The sequence below is a fragment of the Salmo trutta genome, chromosome 14, assembly GCF_901001165.1.
Source record: "Salmo trutta chromosome 14, fSalTru1.1, whole genome shotgun sequence".
Classification (NCBI taxonomy): Eukaryota; Metazoa; Chordata; class Actinopteri; order Salmoniformes; family Salmonidae; genus Salmo; species Salmo trutta.
In genome coordinates, this window is record NC_042970.1 from 32954651 (window position 1) to 32975014 (window position 20364).

The window sequence follows — 20364 nt, forward strand, 5'->3', positions numbered from 1 at the left end:
GAGGAGCAGACAGATATAGAGCGGCAATCAACAAAGTAAAGGAGTCTAGGTGAGTCCAATGAGCGCTGATGCATGTAATGATGGTGACAGGTGTGCGTAATGAAGGGCAGAGAGGGGAAGTGGGAGCAGGTGTGACAGTACCCCCCCTCTAGGGGCACCACCCGGCATCCCACCTGGACGAGCCTGACGGGCCGGCTGAGGCATGGCGTTGGACTAGCCGGCTGAGGCGTGGGAGCCCAACGATCCGGCTGAGGTGTGAAAGCCTGACAATCCTGCTCAGGCGTGGGAGCCTGATGAGCCGGCTAAGGCGTAGGAGCCCGACAAGCCGGCTGAGGTATGACGTGGGATGGGAGCCTGCCGAGCCAACCGAGGCAAGGAAACCTCTCGAGCCAGCTAAGGCGTGGAAGCCCGACGAGCCAGCTGAGACACCCCCAGTTCCGTTGGCGGTGGCACCAGGACCTGACGTCACCACCAAAAACAAAAAACAAGAACTCCCTGATGCTTCAAATAGTGGTGTCAGCATTCTGTAAGGACTGACACTGGGAGACGAGAAGCAAGTACAGGGAGTGAACATTTAATGGATAATAGATAAGAAACAAATAAGGACAGCATCTGGACAGAGCAAAATGTAACGACGTCAATGCTGACACAGGGAACAAACTGAGGAGCAGACAGATATAAAGGGGCAATCAACAAAGTAAAGGAGTCCAGGTGAGTCCAATGAGCACTGATGAGTGTAATGATGGCGACAGGTGTGTGTAAAGAAGGGCAGTCTGGTGCCCTCGAGCGCCAGAGAGAGGAAGCGGGAGCAGGCGTGACATGTTGTGATGCTGCCATGTTGTGTTGCTACCATGTTGTTGTCATGTGGTGTTGCTACCATGCTGTGTTGACGTGTTGCTGCCATGCTATGTTGTTGTCTTAGGTCTCTCTTTATGAAGTGTTCTGGTGTCTCTCTTGTCGTGGAGGCGTTCGGTAGGCCTTCATTATAAATAAGAATTTGTTCTTAACTGAGTTACCTAGTTAAATAAAGGTGAAATAAAAAATATAAAAATTATGGGGGATTTGGCTAAAGCTGCTGGTGTAAGCGATGTACAGTATCCTTATTTAATGTGGTGTTTGCTTTAAATGATCAACCACAACTAACCGTGACTGTATTGATTTGTAAGGGGCTAATGAAATACACAATGTGACATGGACTGTCTGTCTGTGTGTTGAATGCCAGAGAATTGGGTAAATTGTAGGTGACAGGATCGAAGGTCCTGTAGATTCGTGTCTGGGCTGATGTCCGTTCACCTCAGGCCACCTTTTATCGTCTATCATCATTACCATTCGGACTTGTACCATCAGCATTGTGTTTTGTTTGTGTGATTGTGTTCAAGTCAGGGGAACCAGGCCCTGCCACCCACTGGGGAGCCAGCCCTGCCAGGCCCACTCAATCACAGCAAAAGCAAATAAAATACATTATTATTACAAAAATACTTTGAACCAACATGGAATAGACGTTGAATTGATGTCTGTGCCTAGTGCTGTGCTCGTTGTAAACTATGAATGTGCTTTTGAACGAGCTGTAGAAACAGGACTTTCAGAAAAGTGACCTTAAGCACTGGCAAGACGTGACACACAGAGTACAAAGGCCATGCACATGTGAAAAAACAGCACATCACAGAAAAAGCACCACGTACTGCGCAGGTCTGCCTGCATCAGGATTGTTGATGTCATCAGTGCGAACCATAGAGGTACCTATAGCTGAGAGACAACCAAAGGTGTTGTGTTGGAGATTGTGAGACAGGAGCAATGTGCTGTATCTAAACAGGTGCTTACATTACTTTAGAATGGGTCCAATGGGCTCTGGAGATCAGCTGAGATCTGGCCGGCTACGATCATTCTGCGTGAATGGGAGTGTTCTTTACAGCTCAAGAACACCTGTTCTTGAGCTGTAAACACTGTCCTCAGCCCCTATTGCCCCTGGTCCAATTTAATATTAGGGCACTTTTGTCTTATGACTTTGCCTCTTTGCTGCAGTCATAGATTTAGAAGGGAATAGCTGACCTGACAGGCGTTATATACACTGCTCAAAAAAATAAAGGGAACACTTAAACAACACAATGTAACTCCAAGTCAATCACACTTCTGTGAAATCAAACTGTCCACTTAAGAAGCAACACTGATTGACAATAAATTTCACATGCTGTTGTGCAAATGGAATAGACAACAGGTGGAAATTATAGGCAATTAGCAAGACACCCCCAATAAAGGAGTGGTTCTGCAGGTGGGGACCACAGACCACTTCTCAGTTCCTATGCTTCCTGGCTGATGTTTTGGTCACTTTTGAATGCTGGCGGTGTTTTCACTCTAGTGGTAGCATGAGACGGAGTCTACAACCCACACAAGTGGCTCAGGTAGTGCAGCTCATCCAGGATGGCACATCAATGCGAGCTGTGGCAAGAAGGTTTGCTGTGTCTGTCAGCGTAGTGTCCAGAGCATGGAGGCGCTACCAGGAGACAGGCCAGTACATCAGGAGACGTGGAGGAGGCCGTAGGAGGGCAACAACCCAGCAGCAGGACCGCTACCTCCGCCTTTGTGCAAGGAGGAGCAGGAGAAGCACTGCCAGAGCCCTGCAAAATTACCTCCAGCAGGCCACAAATGTGCATGTGTCTGCTTAAACGGTCAGAAACAGACTCCATGAGGGTGGTATGAGGGCCCGACGTCCACAGATGGGGGTTGTGCTTACAGCCCAACACCGTGCAGGACGTTTGGCATTTGCCAGAGAACACCAAGATTGGCATATTTGCCACTGGCGCCCTGTGCTCTTCACAGATGAAAGCAGGTTCACACTGAGCACGTGACAGACGTGACAGAGTCTGGAGACGCCGTGGAGAACGTTCTGCTGCCTGCAACATCCTCCAGCATGACCGGTTTGGCGGTGGGTCAGTCATGGTGTGGGGTGGCATTTCTTTGGGGGGCCGCACAGCCCTCCATGTGCTCGCCAGAGGTAGCCTGACAGCCATTAGGTACCGAGATGAGATCCTCAGACCCTTGTGAGACCATATGCTGGTGCGGTTGGCCCTGGGTTCCTCCTAATGCAAGACAATGCTAGACCTCATGTGGCTGGAGTGTGTCAGCAGTTCCTGCAAGAGGAAGGCATTGATGCTATGGACTGGCCCGCTCGTTCCCCAGACCTGAATCCAATTGAGCACATCTGGGACATCATGTCTCGCTCCATCCACCAATGCCACGTTGCACCACAGACTGTCCAGGAGTTGGCGGATGCTTTAGTCCAGGTCTGGGAGGAGATCCCTCAGGAGACCATCCGCCACCTCATCAGGAGCATGCCCAGGCGTTGAAGGGAGGTCATACAGGCACGTGGAGGCCACACACACTACTGAGCCTCATTTTGACTTGTTTTAAGGACATTACATCAAAGTTGGATCAGCCTGTAGTGTGGTTTTCCACTTTAATTTTGAGTGTGACTCCAAATCCAGACCTCCATGGGTTGATAAATTGGATTTCCATTGATTATTTTTGTGTGATTTTGTTGTCAGCACATTCAACTATGTAAAGAAAAAAGTATTTAATAAGATAGGATTTATTGTGAAATGAGAGAGAGAGAGAGAGAGAGAGAGAGAGAGAGAGAGAGAGAGAGAGAGAGAGAGAGAGAGAGAGAGAGAGCGAGCGAGAGAGAGAGAGAGAGAGAGAGAGAGAGAGAGATGAAAATGAATGAATGCACTTGACCCTTCTGGCAGTAGCTGTGGTGGATGCTTACATAAGACTGAAGGTCGGACATAAGCGCTGACTGCAGTTTTCCCTGTTCTGCAGCACTCAGAGTGAAGGGTCAAAGGTTGAAGGGAGATCTGATAGGGATGTACACGATGAGTTCTGTTCTACTGGTAAGGAACACAGTATCTCATTTTGATAGGTACACAATGATCTCTGTTCTACTGGTACGGAACACAGTATCTCCTTTAGAGAACTGAGGTAGCCCAAAAATAACTTTAGAACACCTACGGTATAACACAATATATCCACTGAAAACACACCATCACACTTTATATTATAATATTTTCATTCTTTCTCTTTCTCATACACACATACACATTTTACACAATCTAACATTCACATAATTCACAATAAAAAGCCAATACATTTACTGTATTCACTTTGAACCCTTAACAGGGCCCATGCCCACCTCTCTGACCTCTCTGACCTCTCTGACCTCTCTGACAAGCCCTTTGTTCACGAGCTCTTTGATTTCTTCCTACTTCTTGAAAGAAAGTGTTCACATTTACCTGGTGCCTTTTGAAAGAAAGTGTTCACACACACACCCTTTTATATGGTGACCAATTGTGGTTACCACTATGTGGAATCAATTAGCAATCATGTATCATACATGTAATTTAGATGTTTACACTTTACAAACACACATTTCATTTCTGTATTTTTTTGTTGTACCTTTATTTAACCAGGTAGGCTAGTTGACAACAAGTTCTCATTTGCAACTGCGACCTGGCCAAGATAAAGCAAAGCAGTTCGACATATACAACAACACAGAGTTACACATGGAATAAACAAAACATACGGTCAATAATACAGTAGGAAAAAAAGAAAACAAAAGCCTATACAGTGAGTGCAAATGAGGTAAGATAAGGGAGTTAAGGCAATAAATAGGCCATGGTGGCGAAGTAATTACAAAATAGCAATTTAACACTGGAATGGTAGATGTGCAGAAGATGAATGTGCAAGTAGAGATACTGGAGTGCAAAGGATTAAGATAAATAAATAAATACAGTATGGGGATGAGGTAGTTGGATGGGCTGTTTACAGATTGGCTATGTACAGGTGCAGTGATCTGTGAGCTGCTCTGACAGCTGGTGCTTAAAGCTAGTGAGGGAGATATGAGTCTCCAGCTTCACTGATTTTTGCAGCTCGTTCCAGTCATTGGCAGCAGAGAACTGGAAGGAAAGGCGGGCAAAGGATGAATTGGCTTTGGGGGTGACCAGTGAGATATACCTGCTGGAGCTGGAGTGCCAGGATGGTCAGTTTTACGAGGGTATGTTTGGCAGCATGAGTGAAGGATGCTTTGTTGTGAAATAGGAAGCCGATTCTAGATTTAATTTTGGATTGGAGATGCTTAATGGGAGTCTGGAAGGAGAGTTTACAGTCTAACCAGACACCTAGGTATTTGTAGTTATCCACATAGTCTAAGTCAGAACCGTCCAGAGTAGTGATGTTGGACGGGCGGGCAGGTGCGGGCAGTGATCGGTTGAAGAGCAGGCATTTAGTTTTACTTGCATTTAAGAGCAGTTGGAGGCCACAGAAGGAGAGTTGTATGGCATTGAAGCTCATCTGGAGGTTAGTTAACACAGTGTCCAAATAAGGGCCAGAGGTATACAGAATGGTGTCGTCTGCGTAGAGGTGGATCAGAGAATCACCAGCAGCAAGAGCGACATCCTCGATGTATACAGAGAAAAGAGTCGGCCCGAGAATTGAACCCTGTGGCACCCCTATAGAGACTGCAACAGGTCCGGACAACAGGCCTCCGATTTTACACACTGAACTCTATCAGAGAAGTAGTTGGTAAACCAGGCGAGGCAATCATTTGAGAAACCAAAGCTGTTGAGTATGCCAATAAGAATGTGGTGATTGACAGAGTCGAAAGCCTTGGCCAGGTCGATGAAAACGGCTGCACAGTAATGTCTCTTATTGATGGCGGTTATGATATCATTTAGGACCTTGACCGTGGCTGAGGTGCACCCATGACCAGCTCTGAAACCAGATTGCATAGCGGAGAAGATACGGTGGGATTCGAAATGGTCGGTAATCTGTTTGTTAATTTGGCTTTCGAAGACCTTAGAAAGGCAGGATAGGATAGATATAGGTCTGTAGCAGTTTGGGTCTAGAGTGTCTCCCCCTTTGAAGAGGGGGATGACCGCGGCAGCATTCCAATCTTTGGGAATCTCAGACGATACGAAAGAAAGGTTGAACAGGCTAGTGATAGCGGTTGCAACAATTTTGGCAGAACATTTTAGAAAGAGAGGGTCCAGATTGTCTAGCCCGGCTGATTTGTAGGGGTCCGGATTTTGCAGCTCTTTCAGAACATCAGCTATCTGGATTTGGGTGAAGGAGAAATCGGGGAGGCTTGGGCGAGTTGCTGTGGGGAGTGCAGGGCAGTTGACCGAGGTAGGGGTAGCCAGGTGGAAAGCATGGCAAGCTGTAGAAAAATGTTTATTGAAATTCTTAATTATAGTGGATTTATCGGTGGTGACAGTGTTTCCTAGCCTCAGTTCAGTGGGCAGCTGGGAGGAGGTGCTCTTATTCTCCATGGACTTTACAGTGTCCCAGAACATCGGTGCCAGTAGGTCTTAGTAGGCAGCATTATTAATGTTATCAGTACCCTACATTATGAAAGGCCTAATACAATGACTATCCTCATTAGAGCCTGATAAAGCTCTTAAAACCTAATGAACTGCAGGTGAGATTGTGACAAGTCAAAGTTTCTGGCCAATCAGGACAGTATAATATAGTAGTTAGACAAAGAGGCAGTTTATCGGGGTCAGCCCAACTGTGAGGCAAAGTGTTGCTCTTGTAGTACGATCAAGGCAAGAGCAAGACCATCATCTGTATAGAAAAGCTTTGAGAAAATAATACCCAAAGAGAAGAATGGCATGAGATTTGAACAGATTTGTGTGTACTTGTCACATCCTGACCAATATAAGTTGTTATTTTCTATGGTAGAGTGGTCAGGGTGTGACGGGGTGTTTTTGTGTTTGTTCTATGTTTTCTCTTTCTATGTAGTAGTTCTAGTTTGTCTATTTCTAGGTTGGGGTTTATTGGGTTGACCTTCAGTTGGAGGCAGCTGGTCCTCGTTGCCTCTAATTGGAGGTCATATTTAGTAGGGGTGTTTCTGCATGATGTTTGTGGGTGATTATATTTTGTGAGTGTGTATGTTCCTCCTGCGTCACAGCGTGGCAGTACTGGAATTGAAGTTCTGCAGCAACTGAAGTGAAATCTCAGCTCTTTTCTGTTCTGTCCTTTTTCAAGGTCTTTCCTAAAAATGCTAAACTGTTTGGTTAACTGGAACACGCCAACCCCTCCATGCCTACTGGTGCTGTTGCCATGGAGACTTGTCACTGTTACAGAACTGATTCAGTTACTATGGCAACATGAACATCCCCCAAAATGTGGAAAGTGGAGCACATAACACACACACTCACACATACACACACACACACACAACGCTCTAATCCACATATCGTCAGTGTTCATTTTGGCACTCTTTTTTTGAAATTTAGTCTAGTCTTAGTCATTTTTACTAAAATATCGTTAAGTCTTAGTCACATTTTTGTCATTTGAGTAATGATTTAATCGAGTCATTGTCAAAAAGATGAAAACAGTGGGACATTTTAGTCAACTAAATGCCCTTCAATTTTAGTCAAATCACATTTGTATTGCCTCATTAGCCTATAGTAAACATAAATCAATGACTTCTTGTCACGACTTCCGCCGAAGTCGGTCCCTCTCCTAGTTCGGGCGGCGTTCGGCGGTCGACGTCACCGGCCTTCTAGCCATCGCCGATCCACCTTTCATTTTCCATTGGTTTTGTCTTGTCTTCCCTCACACCTGGTTTCAATTCCATCAATTAAATGTTGTGTATTTAACCCTCTGTTCCCCTCCATGTCCTTGTCCGGAATTGTTGATTGTAAGAGTTTGTACACGTTATGTCTGGCGTACGAAGGGTTTTGTCCCATTGTATTTATTTATTGTTTTTGTCCACGGTGATTTTTATTATTAAACTGCACCGTTGCAACACAGTCTTTGCTCTCCTGCGCCTGACTTCTCTGCTGCCAGTACGCACGCATTACACTTCTATGTGCACAGATATACATAGTCTTGTCCAACCAAAGTATTTTTCTGCATAGCATTATATTCTCTAACCAACAGCAGATACAGTATATGACAAACATACAGTTGAAGTCGGAAGTTTACATACTCCTTAGCCAAATACATTTAAACTCAGTTTTTCACAATTCCTGACATTTAATCCTAGTAAGAATTCCCTGTCTTACGTCAGTTAGGATCACCACTTTATTTTAACAATGTGAAATGTCAGAATAATAGTAGAGAGAATGATTTATTTCAGCTTTTATTTCTTTCATCACATTCCCAGTGGGTCAGAAGATTACATACACTCAATTAGTATTTGGTAGCATTGCCTTTAAATTGTTTAACTTCCACAAGCTTCCCACAATATGTTGAATAAGTTGAATTTTGGCCCATTCCTCCTGATAGAGCTGGTGTAAGTAACTGAGTCAGGTTTGTAGGCCTCCTTGCTCGCACACGCTTTTTCAATTCTGCCCACAAATTTTCTACAGGATTGAGGTCAGGGCTGTGTGATGGCCACTCCAATACTTCGACTTTGTTGTCCTTAAGCCATTTTGCTACAACTTTGGAAGTATGCTTGGGGTCATTGTCCATTTGGAAGACCCATTTGCGACTAAGCTTTAACTTTCTGACTGATATCTTGAGATGTTGCTTCAATATCTCCACATAATTTCCCCTCCTTATGATGCCATCTATTTTGTGAAGTGCACCAGTCCCTCCTGCAGCAAAGCATCACCACAACATGATGCTGCCACCCCCATGCTTCACGGTTGGGATGGTGTTCTTCGGCTTGCAAGCGTCCCCCTTTTTCCTCCAAACATAATGATGGTCATTATGGGCAAACAGTTCTATTTTTGCTTCATCAGACCAGAGGACATTTCTTCAAAAAGTATGATCTTTGTCCCCATGTGCAGTTGCTGACCATAGTCTGGCTTTTTTATGGCGGTTTTGGAGCAGTGGCTTCTTCCTTGCTGAGCGGCCTTTCAGGTTATGTTGATATAGGACTCGTTTTACTGTGGATATACAGTATATCACAAAAGTGAGTACACCCCTCACATTTTTGTAAATATTTGAGTATATCTTTTCATGTGACAACACTGAAGAAATGACACTTTGCTACAATATAAAGTACTGAGTGTACAGCTTATATAACAGTGTACATTTGCTGTCCCCTCAAAATAACACAACACACAGCCATTAATGTCTAAACCGCTGGCAACAAAAGTGAGTACACCCCTAAGTGAAAATATCCAAATTGGGCCCAAAGTGCCAACATTTTGTGTGGCCACCATCATTTTCCAGCACTGCCTTAACCCAATTGGGCATGGAGTTAGGGTTTAGGTCTGGAGACATGCTTGGCCAGTCCATCACCTTTACCCTCAGCTTCTTTAGCAAGGCAGTGGTCGTCTTGGAGGGGTGTTTGGGGTCGTTATCATGTTGGAATACTGCCCTGCGGCCCAGTCTCCGAAGGGAGGGGATCATGCTCTGCTTCAGTATGTCACAGTACATGTTGGCATTCATGGTTCCCTCAATGAACTGTAGCTCCCCAGTGCCGGCAGCACTCATGCAGCCCCAGACCATGACACTCCCATCACCATGCTTGACTGTAGGCAAGACATACTTGTCTTTGTACTCCTCACCTGGTTGCCGCCACACATGCTTGACACCATCTAAACCAAATAAGTTTATCTTGGTCTCATCAGACCACAGGACATGGTTCCAGTAATCCATGTCCTTAGTCTGCTTGTCTTCAGCAAACTGTTTGCGGGCTTTCTTGTGCATCATCTTTAGAAGAGGCTTCCTTCTGGGATGACAGCCATGCAGACCAATTTGATGCAGTGTGCGGCTTATGGTCTGAGCACAGACAGGCTGACCCCCCACCCCTTCAACCTCTGCAGCAATGCTGGCAGCACTCATACGTCTATTTACCAAAAACAACCTCTGGATATGACGCTGAGCACGTGCACTCAAGTTCTTTGGTCGATCATGGTGAGGCCTGTTCTGAGTGGAACCTGTCCTGTTAAACCGCTGATGGTCTTGGCCACCGTGCTGCAGCTCAGTTTCAGGGTCTTGGTAATCTTCTTATAGCCCAGGCCATCTTTATGTAGAGCAACAATTATTTTTTTCAGATCCTCAGAGAGTTATTGTGGGAAGCCTGTGGAAGGCTCCCCAAAACGTTTGACCCAAGTTAAACAATTTAAAGGCAATGCTACCAAATACTAATTGAGTGTATGTAAACTTCTGACCCACTGGGAATGTGATAAAATAAATAAAAGCTGAAATAAATAATTCTCTCTGCTATTATTCTGACATTTCACATTGTTAAAATAAAGTGGTGATCCTAACTGACCTAAGACAGGGAATTTAATCTAGGATTAAATGTCAGGAATTGTGAAAAACTGAGTTTAAATGTATTTGGCTAAGGGGTATGTAAACTTCCGACTTCAACTATAGGCTACTGGTCATGTTACCAGGGCCACGTTCAGTTAAAAAAACGTTCTACATAGCATATTTCTATCTGAGCGTTCAAAAATGCAGTGTCCTGCTGAATGCGCCCCCAGGTTGTTAGCTATAGCTAGCTGATGAGGAAACATGACTGAACAAGATGTAGCCTAAACAAATGGTTAATGGCCTGGTCCGCAAGTTGCCTCGTTTTATAACAGCCCACCATATGCTTTATGAATGTAAAATGCGGCCCCCCCAATGCACAAAGAAAGAAAAAAACGTAGCGCCAGTATTATGGGTCATGTCTTTTTACTATAGAATCAAGCTGATTTATCTGAGAAAAAGAGGGAGACTTGGCTACGTTGGCTACAGAATATGTATATGAAATGCAGTGGGAAAAGCGTAAGGGTTGTATGAGATTACATATTCAAAGACAGCCTACTTTTCTGTAGCCTATTCAAGGGAGAGATAAACATAGCGAGACTGTTGTTTTATTATTAAACTCAATACTGCTATTGTTTTTCATTTTGTAAAGCAGCATGTGTTTTTTAACCAGGCAAATGGTAGCTAACTAGAAAGCTGGTGGTGAGATAGTTAGGTGAAGCAAGAGTCACATGTACAATGTGCATAAGCGGAGTTGGAGCCAGAGCGCAGCCTGTCTGCTGCTCTGCCCACTCTGATTGATTGCTCCACAGCAGCTTACCAGCTGATGTAGGCTGTGTTTGCCTGGTGTGACTTCCCACTGCTGAACACATTTTTCTCTTCTCATTTTAGTCAACTGAAATAAATAATCATGTTTGTTTAGTTATAGTTTTTTTCTGGGTCTATTTAATCAGTGATAGTCTCTACAATTGCCTTTAAGAATAGATGTTTGATTCATATTTTTTTGTGAACAAAATGAACCCTCCATCACATCAGTCATTCATCAAAGCCAGAGCTCATGTGACGAACAGGGATTGCAGATTTATTGACTATGTTTAGATTTGTGCAAAACAGATTATCATTCCTCATGCTGTTGTATATGAATATTTATCATAGTTTTTAATACCTCCCTGTCCATCTCTATTTCCTCTCTCTCCATATGTTCCCTTGATGAAGCACAGTGTCCTCAGATCACAGTTGCAGAGCTTTGGAGAAAAGCGCCTGCTAAATAGCATATATTATTATTATTATTATATTATCAAATGCACCCACCCACACAGTCACCCACACAGTCACTCACACAGTCACCCACACTTATACACACATACCCCTCCACCCCCAAACATAGTACAAAAGTACACACCAAATCCCAGTCAGTAAGAGAAAGAAAGCCACAGAGTGATTCTGAAGAGGCTTATGAAAGGGCCTATAATTACAGAGCACCATAATGAGTAGCTTGGAACAAGGATTTACAAAAGGACTGCACGAGGAACAGAGGCAGAGCAGTGAAGGGCTTCAAACTGCAAGCCTGGGCGACTGATAAGAGATTAACTATGGTCAAGTTCAGTTTTATTTTCGACCTTGATAACGATAACGAATTACACAATTTTCCTAGAAAAGACTAGAGGCAGGGTATATGCACAAGAGTGTGAAATTGACCACAGATGAAATAGCTGATCCCTGCCTTTCTTATGATGATAAATCAGTTCATAGCTGATGTTGGTGTTGGTCCAACTTCTGGTAGGGGGATGAGTTGTCAGTTTTCCACCTGGTAATGAAGATGAATTAATGACATTTCCAGTAATTAGAGGATTTCCTTGTTGAGGCATTGACTCGGCAGTTCTAGCTGACGTCAGTTATTGGGCCTACAGCAAGATGGATTGTTATTGAAACTGTCCTTGAACGCAATGCGACTTTACTACTCTAAGTTGTGACGTAAGAGGCAGGGCTAACAATTTGTCCTGCTGGAAATCTGCTGTACAATTATGGATGTGTTTATGATTCATTTTGTGGCTTCCCCCTTACAATCCTTGAATTTGAGTCTTACTGTAAGCAGATATGAGTGCAAGGCTTGGTACAGTACACAGTAGAGGCCCTAGCATCAGTGTATCATGGGTGAATGAATGGATGGCACACACACAGTGTCTGTGTATGTGGGTCGTCTGACTGCAGGCCCTGATTGAGTGAGTCACTCAGCTCATACCGGTTGGGACCGGATCGTGGTGGACATAGGGGTGGGCAGGAGTCTGCGTGACTTTCCCCCAGGCACCGTGTGCCCTTCATGAGGCATAATCAAGCTGCCCTCCACAGCCTAGGCCTCCATCAGCCCAGTAAACATCAAGCCCACAAGTCAGATTCCACAGACGTCATCGGCCTATCTAGACCTCAGCATTCTTTCTCTCAACCTCCATGTGTCACATTAATTAGATCTTCAACATGGACGTCGATCTGCTCCTTGATGATGGATCAAATCTACTGTCTCTCTCAGGCGCCATCATTCAACTTCACTACATCCACTATCTCTCCCTCTAAAGACATCTGGATAAGAGCGTCTGCTAAATGACAAAAATGTAATGTAAAATGAGCCCATCAGTCTATAATAATCGAAGTACAAATCATATCCGGTGTCTCTAAACCGACACTCCACTTTTACAACCCGTCACTGCTCAGTTTACAGCTCCACTACTGATAAAGGCCATTAAGCCTCTTTATATGTCCTGTTACTTCGCCCCTTCAACTATCTCACACATGGTTCTATAAGCAGCAGGTGAGCCATGCCTGTAGTGTGAAGCAGCATTCCTCACATACTTTCCACATTATCAAGCTGTGGTATTACCCTACCCAGTTCAGCATTTTCCAATCCTGGTAAGCCGATTTGGATGTGGAACAAAGCATCTGCTGCCACTCGGAAACAATGGCTTCCAATACGAGGGTCAGAGGGTACATGTAAACCCAAAAGGTTACTTAGGGAGATTGCCATGGCAACAACTTGCATCAGCCAACATCACACCACTCCCTGGTTCTACCAGCCTACTGCTTTCCACAATGCCAAATGTTTTCCGCTCTTGTAGTTTTCCTGGATTGCGAAGAATAATCTGAGGGAGCCCTAATGCAAGGATCATAAACGTGCAACAACAGAGACGTCTCAGCCGGACTGAAAACAAAGAAAAACACCTCAACTGCATAATAGGATAAACTCTCAAAGTGTGACGCATGTAATGAAAAGTGTCCTTATTTTTCCTTTGTGCACTCATAGACCCCAAGACTAATCCATTGACAGGCAAAGGGACATTCTCTAAATTAGATCATCAAAACTCCATTTAGTTAATTGTTTTAATTGAGTTGTGAACTGCCATTGCCCTTGGCTGTGAAAGAGCTGTAACTGGGTGGACAGGGTGAAGGAGTGACATCAGATTCAGTCCTCTTCATTCTCTCCATGAACCACACCTGTGTAGAAGAAGTGACTCATTTTCCCACAGGATGGCTTACTTAAACTGACTTCCTTCCTGCAAGTGTGGTGTGCCATGGTGACACAAGAGTATTTCAGTGGTCAATTTAACAGCCCTGTCATTTCTATTTACTGTCTTTCCTCTCACAACCCCACCCCCTTATTTTATAACACCCCGTGCCCCTACCATCCCTTTCCTAGAAGTATAATGCGCTCAATGACAGAAAAGTGCTTTTCCACAAAGAAATGTCTTTATTTTACTTTCAACATACAACATACTGTTGACACAGGTATACAAGAGAGGTATATTCACTAATGTCATCAGAACAGAACATTTAGAACAGTAATATGGAATGTAGTAATTATTTCCATTTTGTTTCTCATTTTTTTGTTTTGTTTATTTTTAAGAAATATTTCAAATAAATAAAGATTCTATATACACTTTCTCTATATAGTATTTATTGTCCTAATCAATATATTCTCTTCTTCAGTCACCATTTCAGGAACGACAAACAAAGAAAGTTACAAAGTAATGATGTTATCCCCTTATTACCCCCTACTTTAAATGTCTACGATTTAGGGACTAAACAGTACGGGGGGGGAGTATGGTGGAAATATGAAATGTCAGCCATAGGAGAGCGAGGAGAACACTCGTTACAAAGCTGCCAGCCCCGTTCAGTCTGTACAGAAGCAACCCCCACTCGTGTGTGCTGTGCTGTTGGGGGAACATCAGTCCAAACTCCATCCACAAACACCTCATGTCACCTTACAGTTTAATAAGCACCAAGTCTGACTCCTAGAACTACACTTAAGCTTTACGGCTCTCTCTCAGAGAGACCATACAGTAAAGAAAACAGTCTATAACAGAGGAGCAGAGAGGTGGAAACGAGAGGAAAAGAGGACAGGACGATAGAGGAGTCCCTGAGCCTGTTAATAGACCAGAGCCTCAGCCACAATCTCTCCCACATATAGAAAAGAAAGAAAAGAAGAAAGAGAGAAAGAACAGTCACAGAGACAAGGTGAAAACGAGTGCACAAGTGGTCCTGTCCCGTGTTGGTTCAGGGGGAGGGTGGGGAGTGCAGAACCGACTCCAGCGTGGCCTCTCCCCCGGGTCAGAAGCTCCCTGGTTGTCCCCTACAGTAGGTGGGGTCAGACCCCTGGCCGTGTGGTGGCCACTAGGTCCAGGCCATTGGCGGAGGAGGGTAAAGCAGGGCTACAGCTCAGTGCTGTTATTCCCAGGTTAGGTTTGAGTTTCCCAGAGTGGAGGCTCAGTCTTTAGTCGGCGCTGTGCTCCTCCAGCTGGGAGATGATGGTGATGAGGTTTTGCAGGCCGAAGATGTAGCCGCTGTCCTGACCCTCATGCACAACACTGTCTTCCCCGTAATGGCGACACGTCGTATGAGCAAAGTCTATCATCCTCACATCCACTGCCGGGCTGCTGGCCTCCCCTGCTGCACCACGGGACGAGCGACCGACGCTACCGTTACTGCTACCGTTACTGCTACCGTTACTGCTACCGTTACTGCTACCGTTACTGCTACCGCCAGCACTGCTGCCAGCTGCCGAGCCACGGGTGAACCCAAACGCCCCCTCTTCCTCTTCCTCATCTGAGGGCTCGTCCTCATCACCCTCTTCTCCTCCGCGGTGGCGTCGAGTGGGGGCGCGAGGGCGGGGGGGCTCCCCATCATAGATGATGAGGAGGGAGGAGGAGTAGAAGCGGTAGGACTCGCAGGACTCCAGGGTTTCCTGCATCTCCCGGAGCTTCCGCAGCACAGGGGAGAGCAGCTCGTGCCGCAGACGCTGTCCATCGTGGAAGAACTGGAAAAGGGCCTCTTTGAAGCCCGGCAGGCTTAGCTTACGCCCATGGTACTTGTTCATGAACATCAGCTGGCCTGAGTCTGACTGATACACCTGCATGCCACAAAGCCGGACACCGATGGAGGCGGAAGTGCTCTGTTGACATTTGCGGATCTGATTGGCCTTCTTCTCCTCTGATGCGTCGTCACCATGCTGCCGCGTGCCCATCTTCAGGTCCAGCACGCACGGCACCGCGTGACGCCACGTCAGGTTCTCCAACAGGATGAATTTGTATTGGTTGCGGTGTTTGGAGTTCTCCTTCATCCTCTGGAGGTGCTGCTGGTGGCATTTCAGACTCCAGGGGTTGTGTTTGATCTGCTTCCGATCTAGGCTGTAGCGGAGTACCTCAGCCTGCTGCTGCACCTCCGCACCGTTATAACTACACACACAGAGAGGAAAGAGAGGTTAGATATCTGCCAATCACCATACAGTACATATTTGCTGTATAGAATCTATGAATCTATGATGGTGTTTGGATATATTTGTATATACAGTATGTGTACCGATGTAACAGTGTATGTGCTCACATTTTGCTCTTGTTCTCTTTAGTGCTCTGTCTGGCCCGGTCTTTGCTGTAGTTGTCATTATCCAGCAGTAGGGACGATGATTTCTTGTTGCCCCACTTGATCATCTTACTCTTAGGCTCGCAGTCAGCTGAGGGGTCCTTGTTTTCCATGTTCTCTGGTTCATTGTGGAGGGGGTAAGCGATGAGACACAGGTTGCCCTCTTCATCTTCCTCAAAGCTGACTGACACCACACCTGAGAGAGGGAGAGATGGAGGGAAGCGGGAAAGAGAACGATAGGAAGGCGGTTAGTACCCAGCATTGGATTCTTTATTTTATAATGCTATGATGAAGCCAAAACCTCCCAGTAACTGGTTAGTCATAGGCAGTTCTTACCAACTGGGTCCTGCTTCCAGCCAAACACACTCTGTAAAGAGAAAGACAAACAAACAAAGACAAACACAGGCTTTCCTACTGAGGGAGCAGAGAGAGAGCGGGTAAGAGGGCAAGGTGGCAGAAGAGAGAGCGGGTAGAGGGGGCAAGGAGGTAGCAGAGAGAGAGCGGGTATGGGGGCAAGTAGGTAGCAGAGAGAGAGAGCGGGTATGGGGGCAAGTAGACAGCAGAGAGAGAGCGGGTATGGGGGCAAGTAGGTAGCAGAGAGAGAGAGCGGGTAGGGGGGCAAGTAGGCAGCAGAGAGAGAGAGCGGGTAGGGGGGCAAGTAGGCAGCAGAGAGAGAGAGCGGGTAGGGGGCAAGTAGGCAGCAGAGAGAGAGAGCGGGTAGGGGGCAAGTAGGCAGCAGAGAGAGAGAGCGGGTATGGGGGCAAGGAGGCAGCAGAGAGAGAGAGCGGGTAGGGGGGCAAGGAGGCAGCAGAGAGAGAGAGCGGGTATGGGGGCAAGGAGGCAGCAGAGAGAGAGTGGGTAGGGGGGCAAGGAGGCAGCAGAGAGAGAGAGCGGGTAGGGGGGCAAGGAGGCAGCACAGAGAGAGAGCGGGTAGGGGGGCAAGTAGGCAGCAGCAACAACAATGTATGTGTTTCCAAGTACTTCAAATGTGTACGTGAGAATGAGCCCAAGAAGCAAAGAGATACACAAACACCACAGGAGGCTCGAATGTATGACACTCAGTCCAACCTTTATTGAGAAACTACCAAACCCACCCAGAACCACACATTAACTGATACACATAGTGTTACATTGTTTCAAGGCAACCCAAAAGAAACGACAGCAAAGATACACTGTATAAACTCAAAAACAAACACGACAACACACCTGAATTCTATTTCATAAAGATACAACAGTTGCATCAAGTCGGGCATTTTGCGTGCACCGCCTCTCTGTTTTAAGAGTCCATTCAGATCTGACTTGCCTTTTTATACAGTCCATTTCAAGGCAATAATCCAAAACACACTAACAAATTAAAAAGGGAAGGGATGTACAGGGTGGTGGGAAGGAGGGTGGTGGGATGGACAGGGTGGTGGGATGGAGGGTGGTGGGATGGACAGGGTGGTGGGATGGACAGGGTGGTGGGAAGGAGGGGGGTGGGTCTCCGGAACACTTTCATAGAAAACTGTACACACTGTTACTTATTCCTGGGATCATTTATGATGCGTTCTCAAACATGCACACACCCCTACACCCCTACCCCACTCTACCTAATAAACCCCTGTTGAAGGGCCTGTGTATTGCAACCCTCTCTGCAGGCTGGGGGAAGGGGGCAGTGGGTGTCAAGACAGGAAGAGTAAACATCACAGCTGCAGGGGCTGACCGATAAACTGGAGAGAGGGAGGGATTGGGAGATGGAGAAAGATAGGGAGGAAGATGGATATTCAGCATCCCATTGAATATAAACATGACAATAAGACTGACAACAAAAGGAAATCCCAGCCTTTCTGAAATACAAACAAAAACATCCCTGGTTTACACTGGAGGAAAGGTTCTCTGAAGCATCAAGACAAATCCTTCATTAGGGCCTATGTGTATGAGGTGATAACGGGTGTGTTGGCCAGTGACATGGAGGACAATGGGACCCAGTGCTTATCTCTCCACTGCAGCTCCCGCCTTGAGTGATGTCATGCACAGGGATGTCACTACCCTGCAGCAGTTAACCCTCTACTGGCCAGGCCTGTTTCATCTGTCAGAGCTGCACTGTCAGTGGGGCATGTGAGGATGAGTGTTTAAGTGCCTGCGACTCATGTGCTTTGTGAGTACGCGAGTGTGTGAACGTGACTGTATATGGGCCAACATACGTTTGTAAGAGTGTGAGAGTGTGTAAAAGTGTTTTGAGCAGAAGTGAGCGTGTTTGATATGGAATATTCTCAGTGTCACCAGACGTCTGTGCTCTTCTTTCTACAGCTTCATGAAAGTCACACTGGGGTTTTTATAGTTCCATGACACATTGCTGCGGAGTCAGATACCACGCTAGTGCCTCAACTCTGTTACATAACCAGGGTAGGAGTGACTTGATAGAAAGTGTGTGTGATGTGCGTGTGTAGACCTATCTGTGAGTGCAAGTGTCAGGGGGCACCGTATGTAGCATCATGGTCAAAGAAAAACAACACAGAGTGAGATATTCCACCCAAGGTGTGTGAGAGTGTTTGTGTGTGTATTCGTTAACCATACATTTCTTTATTGAACCTTTATTTAACTATCCATGACAAGCTGATGTCCAGTCAGTCACCGCTATCTCTCCCACTCAGCATTCCGTCTCTGATGATCAGCCCCATTATTATTGAGTATGCGGGGAACTGGATCCTTCCTCCGGAAACTTTAGCCCTCTTTGGAGATGCGGGAAGGCGTAGGGCTACTGGGCTTTTATCCGTACTGTCAGGAGAGGGCCTGGGGCCGACTATGGTCTGAGCAGACAAGATAGTGATGCTGTTGGTCCTCTGTGATATTTCAAAGATGATAGAATCCAATGGAGCAGAATATAAGACACATTAAATCCTGTTTGTGTGACTGACACCCAAACAAGGACACCTTTGCGTGTTTGTGTGGGAGGGTTGTGTCTGTCTAATGCAGAATGCCTGGGTCACACCTATCCATCAGGGGAGAAAGATCCTGTCATACACACCCCCACCACCATTTCATAACCTGACACTGCAGAGCCCTGATGTATCATGCAGTCACATACTGTCTGTCCCCAACCCCCCACCATGAATCGAATCCCTTTGTGCTGCTGTGGTACTGCCATCTCCAGTGACCTTCTGTAATCCTAAATGCAGCTAATGTTACAAAACACTCCAGCTGACCATATCAGTGGAGATAACCAGGGAGAGAAAAAGAGGGAGATGAAGAGGTGGAGGTAGAGAAAGATAGAGAAGATGGGAGATGGGGAGAGAAATACGGGGCAGTAGCAGTGGCGCACACAGCATAATGGATGTTATTCAGATGATAGTAGCGTTATCTTGTAGGTTTAGGTTGGATCAGGGAATAAGCTTACCTCTGTACTGGGGGGTGAACTTCCTCATTTCGGGGGGCAGGCTCTTGTAGAACTGGTGTTCTCGGGGGATGAGGGGCTTGCAGATGGTCTGGTCGCCGAAACGCAGCACACAAGAGTGGCCCCCTACCTGGTGCACAAAGGGCTCAAGCATCACCCCTTTCCCGGGATAGGGGAGCGTCCCATCTGCCTGCATAAGGGCTTCTAGAGCAGGACTCATCCTCACTCCGCATCGGACAGCTAAACTGGAGGGGCCCACGATGAGGCTGCTCGGGCTACCTATCTTCTGGCTGTACCGCTCTTTTTCGCTGGGGGGCGTTAGTGGACACCTGCTAGGACAGCAGAGACCACAGCAGGAAAAAGAAAGGGTGCAGCAGGAAGGAGAAGAGAAAAAACGTTTCGTTCCCCGTGCTATCCTGGTCCAAAAGCAGAGTAGTATAGTCCAGGTTTGGGTTAAGGTAATCTCCCTGTGTACGTAGTGCTAGTAAATTGTTATTTTCGACAGGCTGTAGGTTGTGTGTGAGAGCGAGTGTAGGTTGTTCCTGACTCTGTCTGTCGCCGATACTGAACTGAGGTCTGTACTGAGCTCAGAGCAAGAAAAATATAAAAACAGGTCGGCCCCGCCTCATACCCGCTTCAGCCTATCAGAGATCAGCAGCTGTTGTTGGGTGGGAACTAAGCACTGAGAACAGGAACAAGCAAACAAAGGAAGGAGAGCACTGCAGAGAGAGAGAGAGAGAGAGAGAGCGAGAGAGAGAGAGAGAGAGAGCGAGAGAGAGAGAGAGAGAGAGAGAGAGCGAGAGAGCGAGAGAGAGAGCGAGAGTGAGAGAGAGAGAGAGAGAGAGGGCGAGAGAGAGAGAGCGAGAGAGAGAGAGCGA

The 20364-nt window shown here is 46.2% G+C and overlaps 1 protein-coding gene across 1 annotated transcript; it reads right to left on the reverse strand.

Moving 5' to 3' along the window:
- Positions 1-13922: 13922 nt before the first annotated feature.
- LOC115207871 (inositol hexakisphosphate kinase 2) lies at positions 13923-20077 on the reverse strand. Its single transcript, XM_029775394.1, has 3 exons — positions 19490-20077; positions 16078-16309; positions 13923-15929 (listed from the first exon to the last, which is right to left on the reverse strand). The coding sequence occupies exons 1-3, from the start codon at positions 19704-19706 to the stop codon at positions 14969-14971; spliced, it is 1410 nt and encodes a 469-aa protein (XP_029631254.1). The 5' UTR covers positions 19707-20077; the 3' UTR covers positions 13923-14968.
- Between the last annotated feature and the right edge of the window lie 287 nt (positions 20078-20364).

Bases quoted from the DNA above. Each gene is read 5' to 3' on its own strand.
- LOC115207871 (XM_029775394.1), bottom strand. From the start codon at position 19,706: ATGAGTCCTGCTCTAGAAGCCCTTATGCAGGCAGATGGGACGCTCCCC. The intron at 16,310-19,489 runs GTAAGCTTATTC...TCCCTCTCTCAG, and splicing joins GTTCACCCCCCAGTACAGAG to GTGTGGTGTCAGTCAGCTTT. The intron at 15,930-16,077 runs GTGAGCACATAC...CTGTGTGTGTAG, and splicing joins AAAGAGAACAAGAGCAAAAT to TTATAACGGTGCGGAGGTGC.